We start from the raw sequence: 19,113 nt of genomic DNA, 5'->3' as shown, positions 1-19,113 counted from the left end.
AATTCCAATGAAATCTGTAATTTGTTTGATTCAAATCTTAGATAAGCTGTCAGAACTAAGAGATCCCTAAACTGATCAAAAGCAGGAAAGTGGAGTTCTGGGGAAAAGATAAAAACAAACTCCACGTTAAAAAGTCACAAAGCAAATTAATCAAGAACTTTACCAAGCAACGGAGGGAAAGCCTTAAGGAAGATACGCAGAACTTCTCAAACTCCCCCTAGACTGCTTTCTCTCCTCCTCTCTCCAACTACAGCCAGTCAGATATCCGGCCGCCCGGCCACTCCCAGCATGCCACGCGACTGGAGCTGATGCCGCTGAAGATGCTTCTTGTCACGTCAACTTCCTAGAAACAACGTGCTTTTGCGGCGTGAGCCCGTGATTCTGAACTGCAGGAACTGGGTCCGAGTCCCAGCTCCCCCACCGGCCTGATCTGAGAGTCTCTTGCCCTCGCTGGGCCTGTTTCCTCATCTGTGAAATGGTAATTAATCTCCTAACCCCGGCCGGCGCACAGGATGGCTATAAACCGAGACAAGGGGCGTAAGGGCGCTTTAAGGAAGACTGCAAGCGACTCGCAATTTGTTATGGCTCTTAAGCACGCGGTGCTCACAACCAGCCCCGGACTAATCTCTCAAAGTCACCGCTGTCCCTCACTCCCTTCCCTCCCGGCGCCTGTGCTGAGGCCGCTCCCTCCTGGAGGCCCCCAAGCGGAAGCCGTGCGGCGCCGTCGGCCGTACCTGCAGCCACTTGGTCAGCGGGGCCCTCCTGCTGACCCATGACGAAGTCTTGCACGAGGCCCCACAGAGCGCCCGTAGGCGCCACCGCCTCCAGAGCGGCGGCGGCGGCCATGACGCGAACTGGAAACCGTGGGAGGGGAAGTGGGAGGTGGCATGGGACGGACCTCTCCGCGCACGCGCCTCCTGAGCCAATTGCGTGGCGAAAGATGAGGGGGCGGGGCTCTCTCTGGATTACGTGCCTGCCGGCTCCAGGCCCGGCAGTTCCAGGGAGGGATGGGACGGTCCCTCCCCAAGGGGCGGGGCCTGGAGTCGGGGCGGTGGCTCAGGAAGGGAGGGCGGCTGATGGGCACGTAGCCGGGGGCCTTTGAGGGCGAATAATTCCCAGCCCAGCTCCCTGGGAGACGGGCGGTGGGGCGGGCACCTGGCTGGGTGGGGCCGAGGGGCGGTACGCACCCTGGGGGAAGCCAATGAGAAAACAAGGCCGGCCCAAGGAGGCGGTGTCGTCGGTCACATGCGCACCTGGGGGGGCGGTGCCGCCGGCGCGGGCACCAAGAGCGGATGGCAGGGAGCGGGGCCGGGCTGGGGCGGGGTTAGGCAGGTGAGTGACAGGCTCCGGGGGGCCGGCGCCAGCTGGGAGCCCCGAGCGAACCGGGAGTAGCTGCGGCGGTGCCCGCCCCCTCTCTCCGCCCCTCCAGCGGAGCTGGTCTCCGGCCGGGCACCGTCGCGGGCCCCCCTGGCCCGGCCACCTGGGACTGTGCTGGGTAGTCGGCCACCTTCCTCTCTCCCCTCGCCCGCAAAGTTTGTGGCGAAGCCGGTGCAGGGGTAGAGCACGCCCCCGGGGGAGATTGGGGAGCGCCGGATGCCGGGCGGCAGGAGCCGTTGACCCGGGACGCCGCCGTCCGGGGCAGGAGCGCGGAGCAGCCGACCACCCCGCCGCCTCCGGTGCATGGGGCCCGGCTGAGGAGCCAGCATGGGCAACTGCGTGGGGAGACAGCGCCGGGAGAGGCCGACCGCCCCAGGACACCCCCGCAAGCGAGCAGGTAACGACAGGGAAGGGAGCAGGGTCGTCGGCGCCCCGCCAGTTGTCCTCCTTCTTGCCCGAGACTTGGGCTTCCCGAGCGACCTCCCACGGCTCCTGGCGCCTGGGTTTCCCCGATGGCTGCTCCGGAGCCAGACGGGGTCCCCCTGTCCAGCCCCGCGGGCCGGGGGAGCCGAGTTGGGGCAACGGCGAGCGCTGACCCGGCTGCGAGCCCAACTCGCTCCAACTGGGAAGCTCCGGGTGGGGGTGGGGGCGGGGGCAGGAAATGTTTGCAGACCGCAGCTGGGCCGGCGGCGGGGAGGAGAGCCCCGGGCGGGGGCGCCGCTGGCCCGTCAGCGGTGCCGGGGTCGGACGCCCGCCCGTCGGGGCACGGCGCGGGCGGCCAGGCGTCCCCAGAACTTGGAGCGAGCGAAACGAGAACAGTCGCTCCTTCCAAAGACTGTGTCATTATCGGGCTGCAGATCGTGTCTGCCGGAATCCGACTTGCAAAAGCAGCGCAGGACTCTGGGAAAGAAATCTTTATTTTTCCCGCAGGGCTTCTTAGAGCCTCCCGGTCGTCTGAGAGTCTAAGATAGGTGGGGTGCGGGGTGGGAATGGCACTCGGGTTGTTGGGATCCTTCCCAGCCTTGGGAATGGGATCTGCTCCCTGGTGATCCGCGAGGGCCGGCAGCTCCTTCTCACTTTCTGGGTACGCTCCTCCTATCCTGGCGCTTCGCCTGGGTAAGAGGTCTGGCGGTCGTTTCCCCGGGTCTTGTACTCACTTCACTTCCTTCTCTGAGGGTGTTGCGAGGGCCTTCTGAGAATGATAAAATCGCAGACTTTAGAGCTGAAAGAGACCTTCGAAACTTGTCTAGAGTTCAGATAGACCTACCTCCTCTTGTCTATGAAAAGCCCAGCTCCAGAGAGGTTGAGCAGCTTGTCCCCAGCCACACAGCTAGTCAGTAGTACAGCTGGGGCTAGAATGCAGTCTCCTGTTCCACTCAATTGCCACATATCCCTTTATGTAAGAGGAGCCACAGGCAGAGTTGTTAATGAAGTAGAAACTCTAGTTGGAGTTTCCTGTCTCCTTTGACACCGAAGGTTTGTGTTGCTTGAGTTCCGGAAACTGGGACGGAAGATGAGGGGAAACATGGGGGAAGCAGGGAAGGATGTCTGTGTGGTGGACAGGATGACTTGTGCAAGAAGCAACATGTGTTTATAGGGAGGACGATGTAAAATTTAGCGTTGAAGTCCTCTTGTCTGAGGGCAACCCTGGCCATTCTTCTGACTGAGGAAAGTTGATTCTCAAATCCAAAGGCTTTCTTCCTTTCATTCATTCACTTATTCAACAAATACTTATTATTTATGTGCTCAGCCCACATAGTTGATTTGTAGCATTTTTTATTGTTGACAACCCTCTCCCATTTGAAACTCCAACACCTCCCCCAACTTTTCCCTCCTTGGCATTGTTTTTTTCTCTGATCACTCCCGCCCGCCATCACCTCCTAGTGTGGGACGCCCATGGTTCAGTCTGACATTCCGTTTGTTTCTCTCATCATGCTCCCTCCCAGAGGAATCTTACTCAGCCCCCCAACTCGTCCATTGGGAAGGCCCCTATGCTGTATCTTCAACTATTGTCTCTCCAACCCCAGACTCATATATCTAAATGCCCACTAGACACAGATGTAGTTAACCTTAGGTTCAACAGTTCTAAAACCAGCTCTGCATCTCTCCTCCTCAACTAGCTTCCCTTTACTCTTCCATTCTTCCAGCTGCCTAAATTTATACTTTGAAGAATTCTCTCTGCTGTCTTTGTCTCCATGTCCTGGAGGAGTCATTCTCTGGGCCCTGCTGGTTCTTCCTTCAGCAGGTCTTACAAACCTGCCCTTTGTCACCTCAAGGCCAACTCGTCTCCCAGACTGAAGTTAGTTCCCCACCAAAGGCAAATACATCTTCAGTTATTCATCCAGTGCGTGCACATGGTAGTGTCCCAGAAGGCATTTGTTAAATTAACCTGTTCTGAATCCTGTAAGTTCTATGTTCAGAAATCTTTCTGCCCCTCCCACTCCTACAAGAACTTTAACTTTCAAGGCTGTTCAAATCTGGTCCAGTCCTACCTTTTTTTTTTTTTTTTTTTTTTGCGGTACGCGGGCCTCTCACTGTTGTGGCCTCTCCCATCGCAGAGCACAGGCTCCGGACGCGCAGGCTCAGCGGCCATGGCTCACGGGCCCAGCCGCTCCGCGGCATGTGGGATCTTCCTGGACCGGGGCACGAACCCGTGTCCCCTGCATCGGCAGGCGGACTCTCAACCACTGCGCCACCAGGGAAGCCCCAGTCCTACCTTTTAAGGCGTGATTTCTTTCTCTTCTTTGACATTAATGTCACCTGTGTTTGCTCATGCCCTTTCCCCCTTCTTATCAAGAGCCTTTCTTCTCTTCAAGGTCCACCTCAAATCCCTTATCTTTCTGGAAGCACCTTGCCTGACAAGTCCCCCCCACCCCCCAGCAAACATGATTGCTCTTTCTGAGAACTCCTGCAGTCCCATTATACCACTTACTTAACAATTATCTATTCCACATTATTAGTCATTTCTTTGATGTTACAGTCATATCAGCAACTGCACTGCAAGCCTTGAAGACCTTGTGTGTGTGTGTGTGTGTGTGTGTATGTGTTTGTGTGTGTGTGTCTGTCTCTCTGTCTCACTCATTCATATAGTCATACACACACACACACACACACACACTAGGCGCTTATCACAATGACTTGTACAGAGGAAGGACTCAATATTTGTTGATTTTAGAAGGCTTACACGGGAATTCCCTGGCAGTCCAGTGATTAGGACTTGGCTCTTTCCCTGCCATGGCCTGGGTTCAGTCCCTGTTGGGGAACTAAGATTCCACAAGCCATGTGGCGCAGCCAAAAAAAAAAAAAAAATTAAAAATAAATTAAATAAATAAATAAAATTTTCACCTAAATATTTTACTGAGGTATATATCTGCATTTTAAAAAAAATCTGTTAGTGTATCTTTATTTCACTTCTGTGGGTCCTACTATGAATAGCTTTATTCATACAGTCCAAAGCCAAGGGGAAGTCTGGAGGATGACAAGTTTGGTATAAGGGATGGACTCTCTCTTTTTTTTTCCTTTTAAGTAATTTATTTATATATTTATTTTTGGCTGTGTTGGGTCTTCGTGGCTGCACGCGGGCTTTCTCTGGTTGCATTGAGTGGGGACTACTCTTCGTTGCAGTGCACAGGCTTCTCATTGCGGTGGCTTCTCTTGTTGCGGAGCACAGGCTCTAGGCACACGGGCTTCAGTAGTTGCAGCACACAGGCTCAGTAGTTGTGTCTCATGGGCTCTAGAGCGCAGGCTTAGTATTTGTGGCGCTCGGGCTTAGTTGCTCCACGACATGTGGGATCTTCCTGGACCAGGGCCCGAACCCATGTGCCCTGCATTGGCAGACGGATTCTTAACTACTGCGCCACCAGGGAAGCCCGGGACGGACTCTTTCTTAACTTCACAGCGTGCACCTGGCATTCCTGTGACATCTGCAGTTTACCCTTTGACAAGGACATAGTTTCATGTTGTAAGACAAATGCCTAAAACTCCCCCTGCCTCCCACCATAACTCTTATCTTTCCTTCACCACTGCCGTAGTGGGAAGAAACCCTCAACAGAGAGCTAAAACCTGACTTCTAGGTCTAGGCCTGCAGCTGGGTAACCCTGGGCAAGTCATTAACCCTCTCTGGGTCACACTTGCAATATCTCAGAAAGGGAGGGGGCTATACCAGATCATTAGAGCTGTTTTTACCATCTTCACAAAGGCAGCTGTTCTACACTAGAAAGTTAATGAGCTGAAATCTTACGCATTCTTATGTCACTCTTTGGCCTTTGTTCTGTCTTCCTAGTCACTTGATGGGTGAAGCAGAGACACAAGGCCTACCGGTCAGGGAGTCTTCCAAGAGCTAGAAGGATTAGGCGGTACTCTCATCTCATCAAGATTTGTGGTTGTCACTCTTTTTTTTTTAACCTATTACTCTTAATACATTCTCAGTAGGTCTGAGTTCTCCCCTTCAGGTGCTGGGTGGTCTTTGCATGCTCCAGAGAATACGTGGGGAATTACTCCTTTGGGGGGCTCCCACCAACCCATGCATATACCCTGGATAGATCTGATATCTCTGCCCATGAAGTGGGTGAGGCAGCCCCTCCCAGGCCCATCCCCGGGAGAAATAGAGGTGGTAGAACAGGCAGGTGTCTTGCCCAGTTCCACCCTTTGAGAATGTGGCAGGGCTGAAACCCAGCTATCTGTGATGTGCCAAGCATATCCACTTACGTTCTGGAATCTCAAGCTCGGGGTGGACAGACCCAGGGCCCTGTTTTGGGCTGGCTGGGCTTGGCTCTGTGGTTACAAGAGAGCCTACTTCTCATTGTGTGGGCTGCTGTGGCTATTCTTGAGGGAGTAATTGGGCAACTTCCCCATTTGCTCAGTAAATATTTACTGAGTGCCAGGCACGTTGCTGGCTGTGAACAGACAGAGGGTCCTTAGCCACATGGAGCTTATAGTTTTGGGGGGCGCAGACAGTAAATATACAAAGTGTGTGTGATCATACATAGAAATCCGGTATGATAATACATACAATTTTGTATTATTACGTATGCTGGTGACTCCCACATGTATAATTTCAGCCCAGTTTCTCCAACTCCAGCGTTGTATATTTTGCTGCCTGCTCAACACACCTAATGTCTAAAAGGCTTCTCAGTTTAACATTTCCAAAACAGAAAGAAGGCCCACCCCACCCCCTGTCCTCCCAAAGTCAGCCAATGGTGATTTCATCCTTCCAGTTGCTCAGGCCCCCAAAACTCTAATATCATCCCTGACTGCTCCCTTTTAATCCCACCTCCACTTAATCAATAGATCCTGTTGTCTTTGCCTTACATGTATCCAGAACCTGACTCTCACCATCTTCACCACTTTCACCCTGGTTTAAGCTACCACTGGCCTTTTAACTGACCTTCCTGCTTCCTCCCTTGTCTCCCGACAGACTATTTTCATCACAGCAGCCAGAGAGATGCTGTAAACTGTAAGTCAGACTTTGTTACTCCTTTGCTCCCCGTCTCATTCAGAGTCCTTGTGTTGGCCTACAAGACACGATAGGATTTTCAGTACCTTGCCTTTCCTCAGCCATCTCTTGTTCTTCATCCCCTGTTCCACCCCCTAAAATCTGAATGGGTCCCTCTCTCTCCTCCTCCAAGGCTCCTCCCTTCTTGTCAGTCAAGGCCTCCCAGGCCATCCTTTTTTTTTTTTTTTTTTTTTTTTTTGCGGTACACGGGCCTCTCACTGTTGTGGTCTCTCCCGTTGCGGAGCACAGGCTCTGGACGCGCAGGCTCAGCGGCCATGGCTCACGGGCCCAGCCGCTCTGCGGCACGTGGGATCTTCCCGGACCGGGGCACGAACCCGTGTCCCCTGCATCGGCAGGCGGACTCTCAACCACTGCGCCAGCAGGCCATCCTTTTTAAAACTGATCCCCTTCCTTCCACTACCTGCTCTCAGCATTATCTACCACCTTTTCCCTATTTTATTTTTCTCCCTGGCACTCACCACCGCCTGACATTGGCTATCTCCCCTACTACGTGTGACCTGAGATTTTTATTTTTTCGTTCCATGGCACCTAGAGCAGCACCTGGCATGTAGTAGGTGCATAATAAATATTTGTGGATGAAGCTAGTGTGTAGAACAGAGTGGGTACAGTCTGTAGAAGAGCAGGAATGAGCAGGCCTGATTGCTGTCTCATCTTAGGTGGGTGGATGTATCCTAATGGACGGATTTAACTGCAACCTCAAAGTGGTGTTCTGTTCCTGGGACTGGCTTCTCTCTCACCCCAGGCCTGGGTAAGGTCTCAAATACCTGGGATGTAATTTCCTGTGGTTTGGGAGCCTCTTGCTAGGAGTTGCTGGGGCTGAAGCAGGAGGACAGAGTGAAGCCCCTTACTAGGGTCCCAACCAAGCAGTTAGCACTTTCTTGTTATTTTACGTGTGCAACTATGTAAGAGTGGACCCTTCTCCCAGGCACACATGGTATTTGTGGTCATTAACTCAAGAGGTGGATGTGGGGTGGTCTGATAGAGTGTGAGGCAGGAAGGCGGGTGACGTGGACTCCAGGCCTCTCTACCCATTGAATTGACTTGCTGGGGAATTTTTAGAATCATAGAATTTTAGAGCTGAAAAGGAACTTAAAGATTTCTTTAACCTCTTTTTCTTTTCCAGCTATTAAAAAGAGAATAAAGGTATGTCTACTCCCTGCCAAGTTCACAGAAATATGGTGCAAACTATATAAAAACTGCATAAGCTCCTTTAAGTTTTGAGTATGCTAAGGTCAAGAAATTGTGGTCAAGGTTGAGCATATTCAAAAGGGAGGGGGTGTGGTCTCTTTGCCACTTTCTTGAATGGTGATCTTGGGCAAGTCATTTGTTTGCTCAGTTAATCATCTCTTAAAAAAAAAAAGATGATATTTCCAGTTTACTTCAGAGAGATGTTGTGGGGATAAAATAAACTAACATTGTTTTTAAAATCACTTTCATGGCTTAATGGTCTGCTCAGATATGAGGTCCCAATCCAGAGTGTGATCTGCCATTGATGGGAAATAAGGCCTTGGTTCTCTGCTCCTTCCTAGTTGTGTGTGCAACTTTAGACAGGCCTCTTGATCTCTTTGAGCCTCAGTTTCCCCATTTGTACAATGGGATGACTGCTGCCCTGCTCACCTCCCAGAGAGATTGTAAGAATCAAGTGCGATCCTGGATGAAAGGAGACTTTGTGAACTTATGAAGTTCCCATTATTCAAAGGTAGAGGATTTTTACACACAAAAACCATAGCCAGTGATTTTCCCCAGATCATTGAAGCTTACTCTTTTTTAAAGAGCAAAACTATAAAAGAAATGTTTAAAAACTATTTTTGGATGGGAATCTTTCTGAAACGGATGATATGCTTCCCAGCAAAGTATACTGAGCATGAATAACCTCCTCTTTGCAACTTGGGGGTGTTGAGTTTGGACCTGTATGTACAAAGCCCTGCTTGGTGGAGATGGGGACCACAAAAGCCTCTTTCTCTCAAAAGCCTTTATCTCTGAAAGAAGGTGAGGGTGAACTTGTGGCAGGTGGAAGGTAAATTGCTGAGGAAGAGCCCATTACACAGTGGCCTGCCTCGCGGTCCCAAGCAGTATTGGTTTGGGTAGGCTCTTGAACCCTGTTCTGGGCTCTGAATGAAAATAGCAGTCCTGCCTGATCAGTTACTGTACTCACGACAGTGTGAGGCCCCCAGGCTTTTCAGAATGTAGGACATTGGGTCCCAAACTAAATGGTTCCCAGCTGCTGTGCTTTTGGGGTTCATGTTTCCACCTATAATTGTTGCTCTGTCTTCTCCCTGGTAGTCAGTGTCACTTTTTTTTTTCTCATTAAAAAACTTGTGGTTAAATATACACAAGATAAAATATACCATCTTAACAACTTTTTTCTTTTTTTTTTTTTTTTTTTTTGGCGGTACGCGGGCCTCTCACTGTTGCAGCCTCTCCCGTTGTGGAGCACAGCCTCCGGACACATAGGCTCAGCAGCCATAGCTCACAGGCCTAGCCGCTCCGCGGCATGTGGGATCTTCCCGGACCGGGGCACGAACCCGTGTCCCCTGCATCGGCAGGGGGACTCTCAACCACTGTGCCACCAGGGAAGCCCCTTAGCAACTTTTAAGTGTACAGTTCTGTAGCATTAAGTATATTCACATTGTTGTGCAGCCATCACCACCATCCATCTTCACAACTTTTTCATCTTCCCAGCTAAAAATCTGTACCTATTAGACACAGACTCCCCATTCTCCCCTTCCCCAGCCCCTGGCCACCACCGTTCTACTTTCTGTCTCTATGAATTTGACTACTCTGGGTACCACATAGAAGTGGAATCAGGCAATATTAGTCCTTTTGTGCCAGGTTTATTTCACTTAGCATAATATCTTCAAGGTTCATCCACGTTGTACATGTGTCACTTGCCTTGCTTTTTAGGGGTGAATTCTATTGTATGTCTATACCACATTTTGCTTATCCATTCGTCTGTTGATGGACACTTGGGTTGCTTCCACCTTTTGGTTATTGTGAATAATGCTCCTATGAACATGGGTGTACAAATATCTGTTCGAATCCCTGCTTTCAGTTCTTTTATGTATATGTCTAGAAGTGGGATTGCTGGATGATATGTTAATTCTGTGTTTAATTTTTTGAGGAGCTGCCATACTGTTTTCCTCAGCGGCTGCACCATTTTACATTCCCACCAGCAATGCACATCCTAACCAATGCTTGTTATTTTCTGTCTTTTTGATAATAGCCATCCCAATGGGTGTGTAGAGGCATCTCATCATAGTGGTCACTTCTTGAGATCCTGACTACCAGGCTCAAATAGCAGCCCCTCCAGTTTCCTGGGGGAACATATGGCTGAGATTGTTAGACTCGTACCTAGAGAGAGAGTAGATGGTCTCAAAGTGAAGCCCGAGGGGCCCTCCAGAGAGGGAAGTACAGGAGTTTGGGCAGGTAGATTCTGTGACATCTTTTCTGGTCAGTCAGAATCTGGCTTGCTTCTGGGTTTCTAATAATGTGGTCGATGGCTGGGATGGATGGACAGTGGCTTCCAGTTAAGCAAAGCAGTTCTTTGTTGTTACAATTCATGTGGCTCCCGAAGAACGTTAATGCTGTCTTACTCATATTGAGTGCTCCCTTTTGCACAAGAGATGCAGGACTATGGTTCAGGTGGGAGCACTTGGGATGGGTAAAAGGCAGGGAGTATTATAATGACAAGGCCACCTGGTGAGCTTGTCCGCTGCTCCAGGCCATGTGCTTCTCTCTAAGCTGTTGGGGACAAGATCTCCCTGCTTTCTGAGCCCACAGGGAAGGGGGACCAAGCTTAGTGTACCCTCACACCTCTGACCAGCCCCAGGCCATCAACTTGTGTCCCTTATTGCCCTCGGAAAGGGGAACCTGTCAGGAAAAGGGCTGGCGCAGGGTATGGGGTGGGGGGAGTAGGGGGATGGGAATGGCTCCTCATTTGTACCTGTCTCCTCTGGGAGGCTGCCACCAGAGCCCAAACCTAGGCAGCCAGCCAGTTACCAGGCAGCCTGGATCTTAGAGGCGAGCCTGTGGACTTGGAATTTTGTTCTTTTTAAGGGCTTGTAGAGATGAAATTAGCAACAGCTCACCTTTGCTGGGTGTGTACCATGTGCCAGGAGCCTCCTGAGCAGTATCTTGATTAAACTTCATATCCATCCTATGGGTGAATACTATTATCACCTTTTCACAGCGGAAGAAATGGAGCCTTAGAAAGGTAATGTCTCCTCTCTAAGGCCATGCAGCTTGTAAACAGCAGGGTCTGATCTCAGAGCCTGAGCTTTTGGCCCCTGTATAGTTTACCTTCCCAGGAATGGGAGGAAGAGAGCACAGGGTTTTTTTGTTTTGTCTAAACAAGAGTTTGTTATTGAGTACCTTAAGGCACCCTGCTCACCTTGTTCAATCATCTCTTTTGATTCTCCTCATTTTGCCTTATGAGAACATTCCTACCCAATTTACATAGGGGAAAGTAAACTGATTTCTGGTGGTCACAGGCTGAGCAGAGGCAGAGCTGGGACTCACTTTAATACTTTGACTCAAATTTCAGTGCTCTGAGCTCATTCCATTGTGCTGCCTCCCCCTATCCCCATGAGAAGAATTGGGAGGTGGCTGTGAAGTCTGCAAAGCTGCAAGGACTGGAGTCACTCCGCTCCCTTCCCATTGCTGTCTCCTCATCCTCTCATTTCCTCACCCCCAGACTATATCTCGGGGTCCCATGAGTCCATCATTATGCATCTAGTACTTGGCACTTTGGCACATAGTAGGTGCTCAGTAAATGTGCATTGCATGTTTGAGGGCTGAGTGTGGTGGAAGCAGTAGAATCTCAGCCAGCTTGTTCCTGAAGAGGAACACCAGCAGAATGCAAACAGCATTGTTTTCTCCCTCTTCTGCCAGAAGGAACCTCCACTTCCCAATGCCCAGATGCCAGGGACTTGAAGAAAAGAGTGCCTTGGCTCTGCAGAATTTCCCAAATTCCCAAGGGAAAAGAGGCAACAGAGCTACATTAGCAAAGTGCTTGCAGGATCAGGTGTCATTCTTTGTAATTAATAAGACTAATGATCCCTTGCAATGTTCATTTTGCCATTTTCAAAGTGCTTTCTCAAATATTATGTGTCATTTGATCCCCACAACCATCCTGTTAGGTGATCAGGACAGGAATCATTTTTCCTGTTTTACCGATGAGGATACTGAGACTTAGGATGTTAAGAGCTGCCCAAGGTTGTTGACAAGTAAGTTAGGCAGAAGCCATGGGAGGCAATGGCCCCTCTGCTTTCTCATTGTGGTGAGAAAGCCTCAGGTCAGAGCCTCAGTTTCTGCATCTGTGAAATAGGGACAAGAGTAGACCACTTCAGGTATTCAGGGATTAAATGTGATGATTTGTGTGAAGTGATCAGTGCAATGCTCACACAGGGAGATGCTTAGCAAATGATGGCAGTAGGCCATTAATGACAATAACCTAGGCTAAGTTCATTGTTTCTTTGGGGACTTGTATTCTACTGACTCTTGTTCAGCTCAGAGCATTGGGAAGAGCAGAGTGTAGCCTCCCTTACCTTGACCTGGGAAGTCCGACTCTGGCCGCCCTCTGGCCCTTCCGCTGCACTCAGAGTGTATAGCAAGGGCTGACCCTGAATTTCTCTTGATTTGCAAAATCTGAGGTCTTTCAAAGAGGACGTTTATAAGGTAAGAGTTTTTCTTTTGGTAACAGGTAATTATGACAATTATGACAAATATTTTATTCACTTAGTATCCATTTGCATTTTTTTATCCTAGCTCCTCCAGCTCATTAGCTGTGTAATCTGGGCAAGTTGTTTTGGATTTGGGGGCCTCACCTTCCTCACCTGTAAAATGGAGATAACAGTATCTACTCATAGGGTTGTCTTGAGGATGAAATGAGTTAAAGCACGTAAATGCTTAGACTGGTGCCTGGGGCATATTAAAATATTCAGTAAATAGTAGGTTTTTTTTTTTCATTATAACCAGCATGCTTGGCACTGTATTTAAGCCAGCTGTCCCCAGCCTTCTTCTTCCCCCCAAGTTGAGATATATGGCCAATGAAGTTCATATACAAGACCTAGCTTCTGCTCTGTACCCTGGCTATTTACCATTCTTGTAACTCCACTTATTCAGGAAAACAAACGGGAAGCAAGTTGCACAAGAGTGATATTATTGCAGAGATAGCCTTGAATCTAGCTTCATTTTTTTTTTTTTTTTGCGGTACGCGGGCCTCTCATTGTTGTGGCCTCTCCTGTTGCGGAGCGCAGGCTCCGGACGCGCAGGCTCAGCGGCCATGGCTCATGGGCCCAGCCGCTCCGCGGCATGTGGGATCCTCCCGGACCGGGGCACGAACCCGTATCCCCTGCATCGGCAGGCGGACTCTCAACCACTGCGCCACAAGGGAAGCCCCTAGCTTCATTTTTTTAAAAATGTGAATCATTCACAAAAACTTGAGAACTTCAACTCTTGTTAGTTACAGATCTCTTGCAATGTCCCGCATATTCTTGCCGATTCCAGCAACAACTAGTAGCTGCTTTTCTGGGCTCTCTTGGAACAGATGCAAACACTTCTTGCCTGGTAGGTTCAGGGCTCGGGAGTGCCCTCAGTGTGCTCATCCTCAGCTTGGCAGAACATGTCTGGGTCTGCTGGGGCTTCCTTCCTGGAGCCTGGCACCTCCTCCGTGAACTTCCAAGAAAGCAGTGATAAACATCACAGCAGGGCCACTTGTCCACACTTGATACCCAACTCCCTGCAAGTGGATTCAAAAACAATTGTTTTATAGTTATTATATACTGCTGTTTATTGAGTACTAACTGTGTGGCAGGCCCTGCGGTAGGTACTTCATACACATCTCCTCTAATCCTCCTGTTAATTCACTGCAAGTGATGTTGTCCTCATATTAGGGGAGAGGCTCCGTGTATACTAACTATTGCGCCCAGGGTCACATGGTGAGAAATGGAAGATTTTGGATCCCAGGTTACTGTTTTCCATTTTCAGCCCTGCATTCCTTCCATGAAACACCTGCCTCACTGTCAGTTTCAACTGAGGGCTCACCGGGCCCTAAACAGGTATAGCTGGTTTACTGACGTCATTGCCACCCATGACTATCAAATAGTCTGCTTCTGCCAGTTCTTGCACTATGTATCCCGAGTATGTTAGGAAGTGCACTTTGCGACAGCCTTCATGGGTTTGTCCCCCCTTCCACCTCTCCCCATCTACCCCTACTGCAGTGTCTGCTAAACAGACCACACTGTCCTCTGTAACATGGGATATCACACATGGCATTAATTTTTTTCACTTATGCAATGCGCTCTGTTCCCCCAAAATAGACTGTCACGTGGCCGGAGCATTTCCTTTCACGAACCCTCACAGCAGCTCCAGGAATCATCACCCCTGAAGCAGTCCCGTTTATGTGGTGATTACCACGTGCATTAGGCACCCTACTACATGTTTGACATCACTGCCTTCAGTGTTCACGTCAGCCCCAGGAGGTAGGCATAATTACCTCCACTTTACAGATGAGGAAGCTGAGGCTCAGGGAGGTTAAGACCCTAGTCCACGAAAGTGGGGGAACTGCTGTTTGAATCCTAGTAGGGGGATTCAAGGGGCCTGTATCTTAACCGCTATGGGAAACTGCCCCTAAATATTCACCGTAACTGCCTTGTCCCGGCCGTGGTGTTAGCACAGGGCGCAGCATGAAGAGTCAGTTCCTTTCCTCAAGGAGCTCACGGTGTGGTGGGCTGAATAATACCGAGCTTCTGTGATCTGTTTTTATTTATTTCATTTCCATGTGGGCACACCCAGGTGTGCAGATTCATGACACACAGCTCCAAGGTTGCAGGGTGAGCTGAGGGGACAGTCCCTGGCGAGCTGGCAGTGCTCTGTACGGCTGTGTTTATGCCCCAGGTTTACTTCTCCGTTTGCTATTTGCCCTTCTTCCCTCTGGGCTCTCACATCAGGTTCATAGAACCCCGAGCTCATCCGGGTCTGGCCCAGTGTGATATTCCTGTTTGTGGCCCAGTGCAGGGCTGGCTGGTGAGGACAAGGGAAGCCTTATTTGACTGGAAACTTGCTGCTATTATGGCTTTTTATAAGGCCCCAAATTATTTTTTGAAACATGCTGTATGCGCTGTTATTTGGTCCCGCTCCCTGAGGAGCAGAGTGGGCTAGTCTTTGGAGTCCATAGGCAGAAGGAAAGCTACATTGGACCCTTTAATCTGTAGCTGACCCCGCCTATCTGAAGCTGAGCTTAGCGTTGCCCTGCTTTGACGTATGTCCCATGGAAGATCCAGGGCCTGGATGTCTGGTCCATTTCTGGCCATTAAGCACGTTTTCCCGCAGCCCCGGACAGAGATTCTCAGTCTGCTGCTGTTGACAGCACCACTCCTTGGGCATTCACCTATGCCAGGGGCCTAGGCCCAGGGGAAATATCCAAGGAGAGACTTCAGCCTGTGGGCCCTGTTCTGCATGTGTCTGGCTCACCACCCGATGCTGGTTTGGATATGGATTGATGGGGACCCCTTTTGTAGGCTGGGCCTGGGGCCTCAGTTTTTAGAGGTGAAGTGATCCAAAAGCTGTGGGGCTGCTCAGAATCCACCCTTACCTTTTAGAAGAGAATTGGCATTAATAAGGAATTCGGATGGAGGAACTGGTTCAGAAATGTCAAGCCCCTGGTCTGTGGTCTGTCCTGTGCAGTCAGAAGTGGAGCTGGTACCTGACCCAGGGAATTGACTCCATTTCCTGTGTCTTTTCTGTACATCCTGCCTCATTCCCGTGTATGCATATTATACATGTATGTCTCATCATCCATGATGGCTTACAGTCTATCTGGGGGAAGGAGCAAAGACAAATAGAGGTGTGATACAATTTCAGGCAAGATAATGTGTAGACAAGTGCTGAATCATGCGGTGTAGACAGGTAGAGACAAAGGCAACGTGTAGACACTTGAGAAAGAGTCGAGGTTGGATAGGGCAGATATTAAGGGTAAGTGAGGAGAGTTTACAGAAGGGTTAGTGATTTGAGTAAGGGGTGCAGGTTGGAGAGAAGCAAGTAATACGATTTTCTTTATTGTAAAAGCAGTCTGTGTTTATGTAAAAAATGTGAGCAATACCAGAAAGCCCAAAGAAGAAAATCTCCTTCATATTCCCACCACTCAGAGTCTCCATTCCCGTTTGGCGTTTGTTCTTCTAGCCTTTCTTTCTTTTTTATTTTTTAGGCAGTAGAATCAAATTGGCGGTGTACACCAAGGTTAAGGGAAGGTCTCGAATAGCAAATGGGGGGCGTAGGTCAGAGCAAGCCTCTGCTGGTTCCTGACACATGGAGTGCAATGAATGAAGTGCTTCAGGAAGAGGCACCCAACATCCGTGAGCAGATGGGATCGGAGCCTGTGAGGAAGCAGGGCCTCTTCCACCCAGAGCTGGGACTCAGATTTCGTCGCCCACTGCAGAAGAGTCTCAGGTTTACTCCTCACTGCTGCTTCCCAGGGGGTCAAGCGAAAGAATTTGTCCTGAGTCGTCTCAAAAGCTCGCTCCCCCCGACACACCCCTATCCCACAGACTCCTCTCTTTCTTACTTACCATCCGGTTTCTCGAGCAGAGTTCTCCTCCCCTGGAGTCGGGGCCACACAGCCGATTTTGCCACACCACAAAGCTGTGCTGCTACCTGAGGTCATTTCAGGGGAGAAACTATATATAGCGGAGGACTAGCATCAGGACATCTCCATATTGTTCTGACGGTGTAGCATTGCCCTTCAGCTGATGCAGACAGGGTCACCTGGGACTCAGCGCCCGTCAGATGGGCTCTGCGTTGTATCTTCAGCGCTCTCTCTGTGTTCCCCAGCCAGTGCTCACCCACGCAGGACCGGGGTTCTGACCCCTCCCAGTTCCAAGAGAGCCTTTAAAGGAGCTGCCTAGGGAAAGGGTCAGGAGGGAGAGTTCAGAGCCCAGAGTTCTCTTCCAGCTCAGTCACTTGGCACCTGTGTGGCCTTATGCCTATGAATCTCTGGCTCCTCATCTGAATGATAAAGGAATTGGTCTGGAACAGGTATTTTTGTTTGTTTGTTTGTTTGCAGTACGCGGGCCTCTCACTGTTGTGGCCTCCCGTCGAGGAGCACAGGCTCTGGACGCGCAGGCTCAGCGTCCATGGCTCACGGGCCCAGCCGCTTTGCGGCATGTGGGATCTTCCCGGACCGGGGCAGGATCCTGTGTCCCCTGCATCAGCAGGCGGACTGTCGACCACTGCGCCACCAGGGAAGCCCAGGAGTTTTGTACTATTGGTTTAAGCCACTGGAACCCTTTCAGATGCAAGCTTACAAGGTAGCCTGATACATACAACCAAATGGGCGTGCCCCTGGTTGAGGCTGGGGACACTGGAGACCCAAGAGGTTCCATTGAAGTCTCAGGGTCCCGCAGAGTGCACAATTTGAAAACCACTAGGTGAGACAACCCTCTGAGGTTTCTTCTTCTAGACTTAGGATTCATGGTCTGGCCTTGCAATGGCCTCTGGCATAAATGACCCATCAATAGGGGTGGAAACTTTGTGACCTCTTGGAGACTTTGATGGTCATCTTGGGGGAGGGGAGAATGGTACAGGGACAGAAATCTCGGGGCAGAGGTTCCTGTAGTGGGGGCAGCCCAGGGGAGCAGTTTGCAGATCCAGTTGGACGTGCTGGCCCGCACTGCCATGGGCTATTTTTCTCCAGCCTGCTCCCGCTTGCCTTTCCTTTGAGTGCTGGTTTGTCCCAAAGATGAGATGAAAATGAGGATATAATGCACTTCAGGCAAGGAACGTGCATTTAACTTAAGTTGCCTGGGGCTGAGTTACATACTTGATACGTGGAGTATTTGTAGAGCATGGTGGTACCTTTGGCAGGAATCAGAAAGCCAGGATCTGGGGCCAGTTTTCTTCATTCAGCAAGTTTGTTTGTCAGGCACCTGCTTTGTATTCCTGGAGAAGCATAAGGGAGATCCCAGCTTTGTTAGGACCCCTTGATTTCGAGTTAACAGAAACCAGCTGAATCTAGCTTAAGCACAAAAGGTGATTAATTACAGGGTTTCAGGGGGTGCGCAGGACCCCACGGCAAGATTGCTGCCTGGCCTTAAGCAGGGATTGGAAAAACCTTGTCAGATTCTCTCTCTTCCCCTCAACTCGGCTTCTCCTTGGGCTTCCTCCTGTCTCTGCAGCCGGGCTTCCTCCTCCTTCAGGCCACACGGCCCCAGTGTTCCTGCTGCAGCTCCAGCCACACTCAGGGGGGCTTAGCTCTCCCAGCCCAAAGTCCAGATTACCAGAGCAGTGGGTCCAATTGGCCCAGCTTGGTCCACTCAGCTCCAGCCAGGGGGTGGGGTCACATGCAGTAAAACCTGTCTCGTGGGGGCCACTTCTGACCCCGTGCGGATGCGGGGCAGCTCCAGAAGAGGGGCACTCGTGAGCCGCACAGACAGCTCCAAAGCTGTGTGCTCCTCCAGACCTCGGTGAGGAGCTCCAGTCCCAGGGCAGGAGCAGGTGTAAGAGGAGCACTTACCAGGCTCCCAGGGAGGCAGGAAGAGAGGTGACCCTTGGCAGAGCCTGCTTGTTGCCGAGTACACGGCTCTCCCAGTTGGGGCTGTCAGACGGAGGCGGCAGGGCTCCCCGGGCTGGTGTTGGCAGTGTTCCCCACAGAGCAGGGGCCCCTCCGCGTTAGCTCAGGGGGAAAGGGTTTGTTGGCAGGATTACAGCGAGGCAGCCGGCCTCAGGGAGCTGGGCCTGAAGAGCAGTCAGGAATGGAGGCGGCTCTGTCTTTTGGGGGCTGTTGGCCTCTCCGCTTGTGTCTGAGCATCTGCTCCTGGCTTCCCCCTCCGTAGACCCAGCCTTCTCTTCTTACTCATCGGCTTGTTCCGTGACTGAGCACACCAGTGCCAAGTTCTGGCAGCGAGTAGATTGGCTACTCTGTGGCCAGGGACCACCCAGGTACAGGCAGCAGGTGGGCGCCTGATCCTGCAGGATGCTGGGCTGCCCCTTTCAGGACTCTGGGCAGGGCAGGTGTTAAGAAATGGTCTCCTCATACCTCCTGCAGTCAGGGGGAATGCTTGCGGACAGAGGAGAGGGGAGCCTGGAAGATGGAAGAGAGGAGGGGGCTCAGGAGGGTGACCAGTCTGAACTGAAGCAAGGGTGCAGGGAGGGGCCGGGGGGCCAGTGCGTGCTTCGGGGAGGGGACAGTAAGAGGCAAAGTCTGAAAGGCACCTTGAGAGCTGAGC

General features: G+C 50.9%; 2 protein-coding genes across 2 annotated transcripts in view; one reads left to right on the top strand and one right to left on the bottom strand.

Moving 5' to 3' along the window:
- MMS19 (MMS19 homolog, cytosolic iron-sulfur assembly component) overlaps positions 1–849 on the bottom strand; it is a 32,148-nt gene extending 31,299 nt beyond the window's left edge. The window contains exon 1 of the mRNA XM_082854929.1: positions 735–849. Coding sequence (XP_082711055.1) covers positions 735–846 — 112 coding nt within the window. The 5' untranslated portion in view covers positions 847–849. The remainder of the gene's footprint in view (positions 1–734) is intronic.
- Positions 850–1,459: 610 nt separating this feature from the next.
- UBTD1 (ubiquitin domain containing 1) overlaps positions 1,460–19,113 on the top strand; it is a 52,216-nt gene continuing 34,562 nt past the window's right edge. Inside the window, exon 1 of the mRNA XM_082854075.1 lies at positions 1,460–1,774. Within this exon, the coding sequence (XP_082710201.1) occupies positions 1,705–1,774 (70 nt within the window). The 5' untranslated portion in view covers positions 1,460–1,704. The remainder of the gene's footprint in view (positions 1,775–19,113) is intronic.

The sequence above is a fragment of the Leucopleurus acutus genome, assembly GCF_964270905.1.
Source record: "Leucopleurus acutus genome assembly, chromosome: 14".
Lineage (NCBI taxonomy): Eukaryota > Metazoa > Chordata > Mammalia > Artiodactyla > Delphinidae > Leucopleurus > Leucopleurus acutus.
The sequence above is the reverse complement of the archived record's forward strand: the minus strand, read 5'-3'. Positions and strand labels throughout refer to the sequence as shown.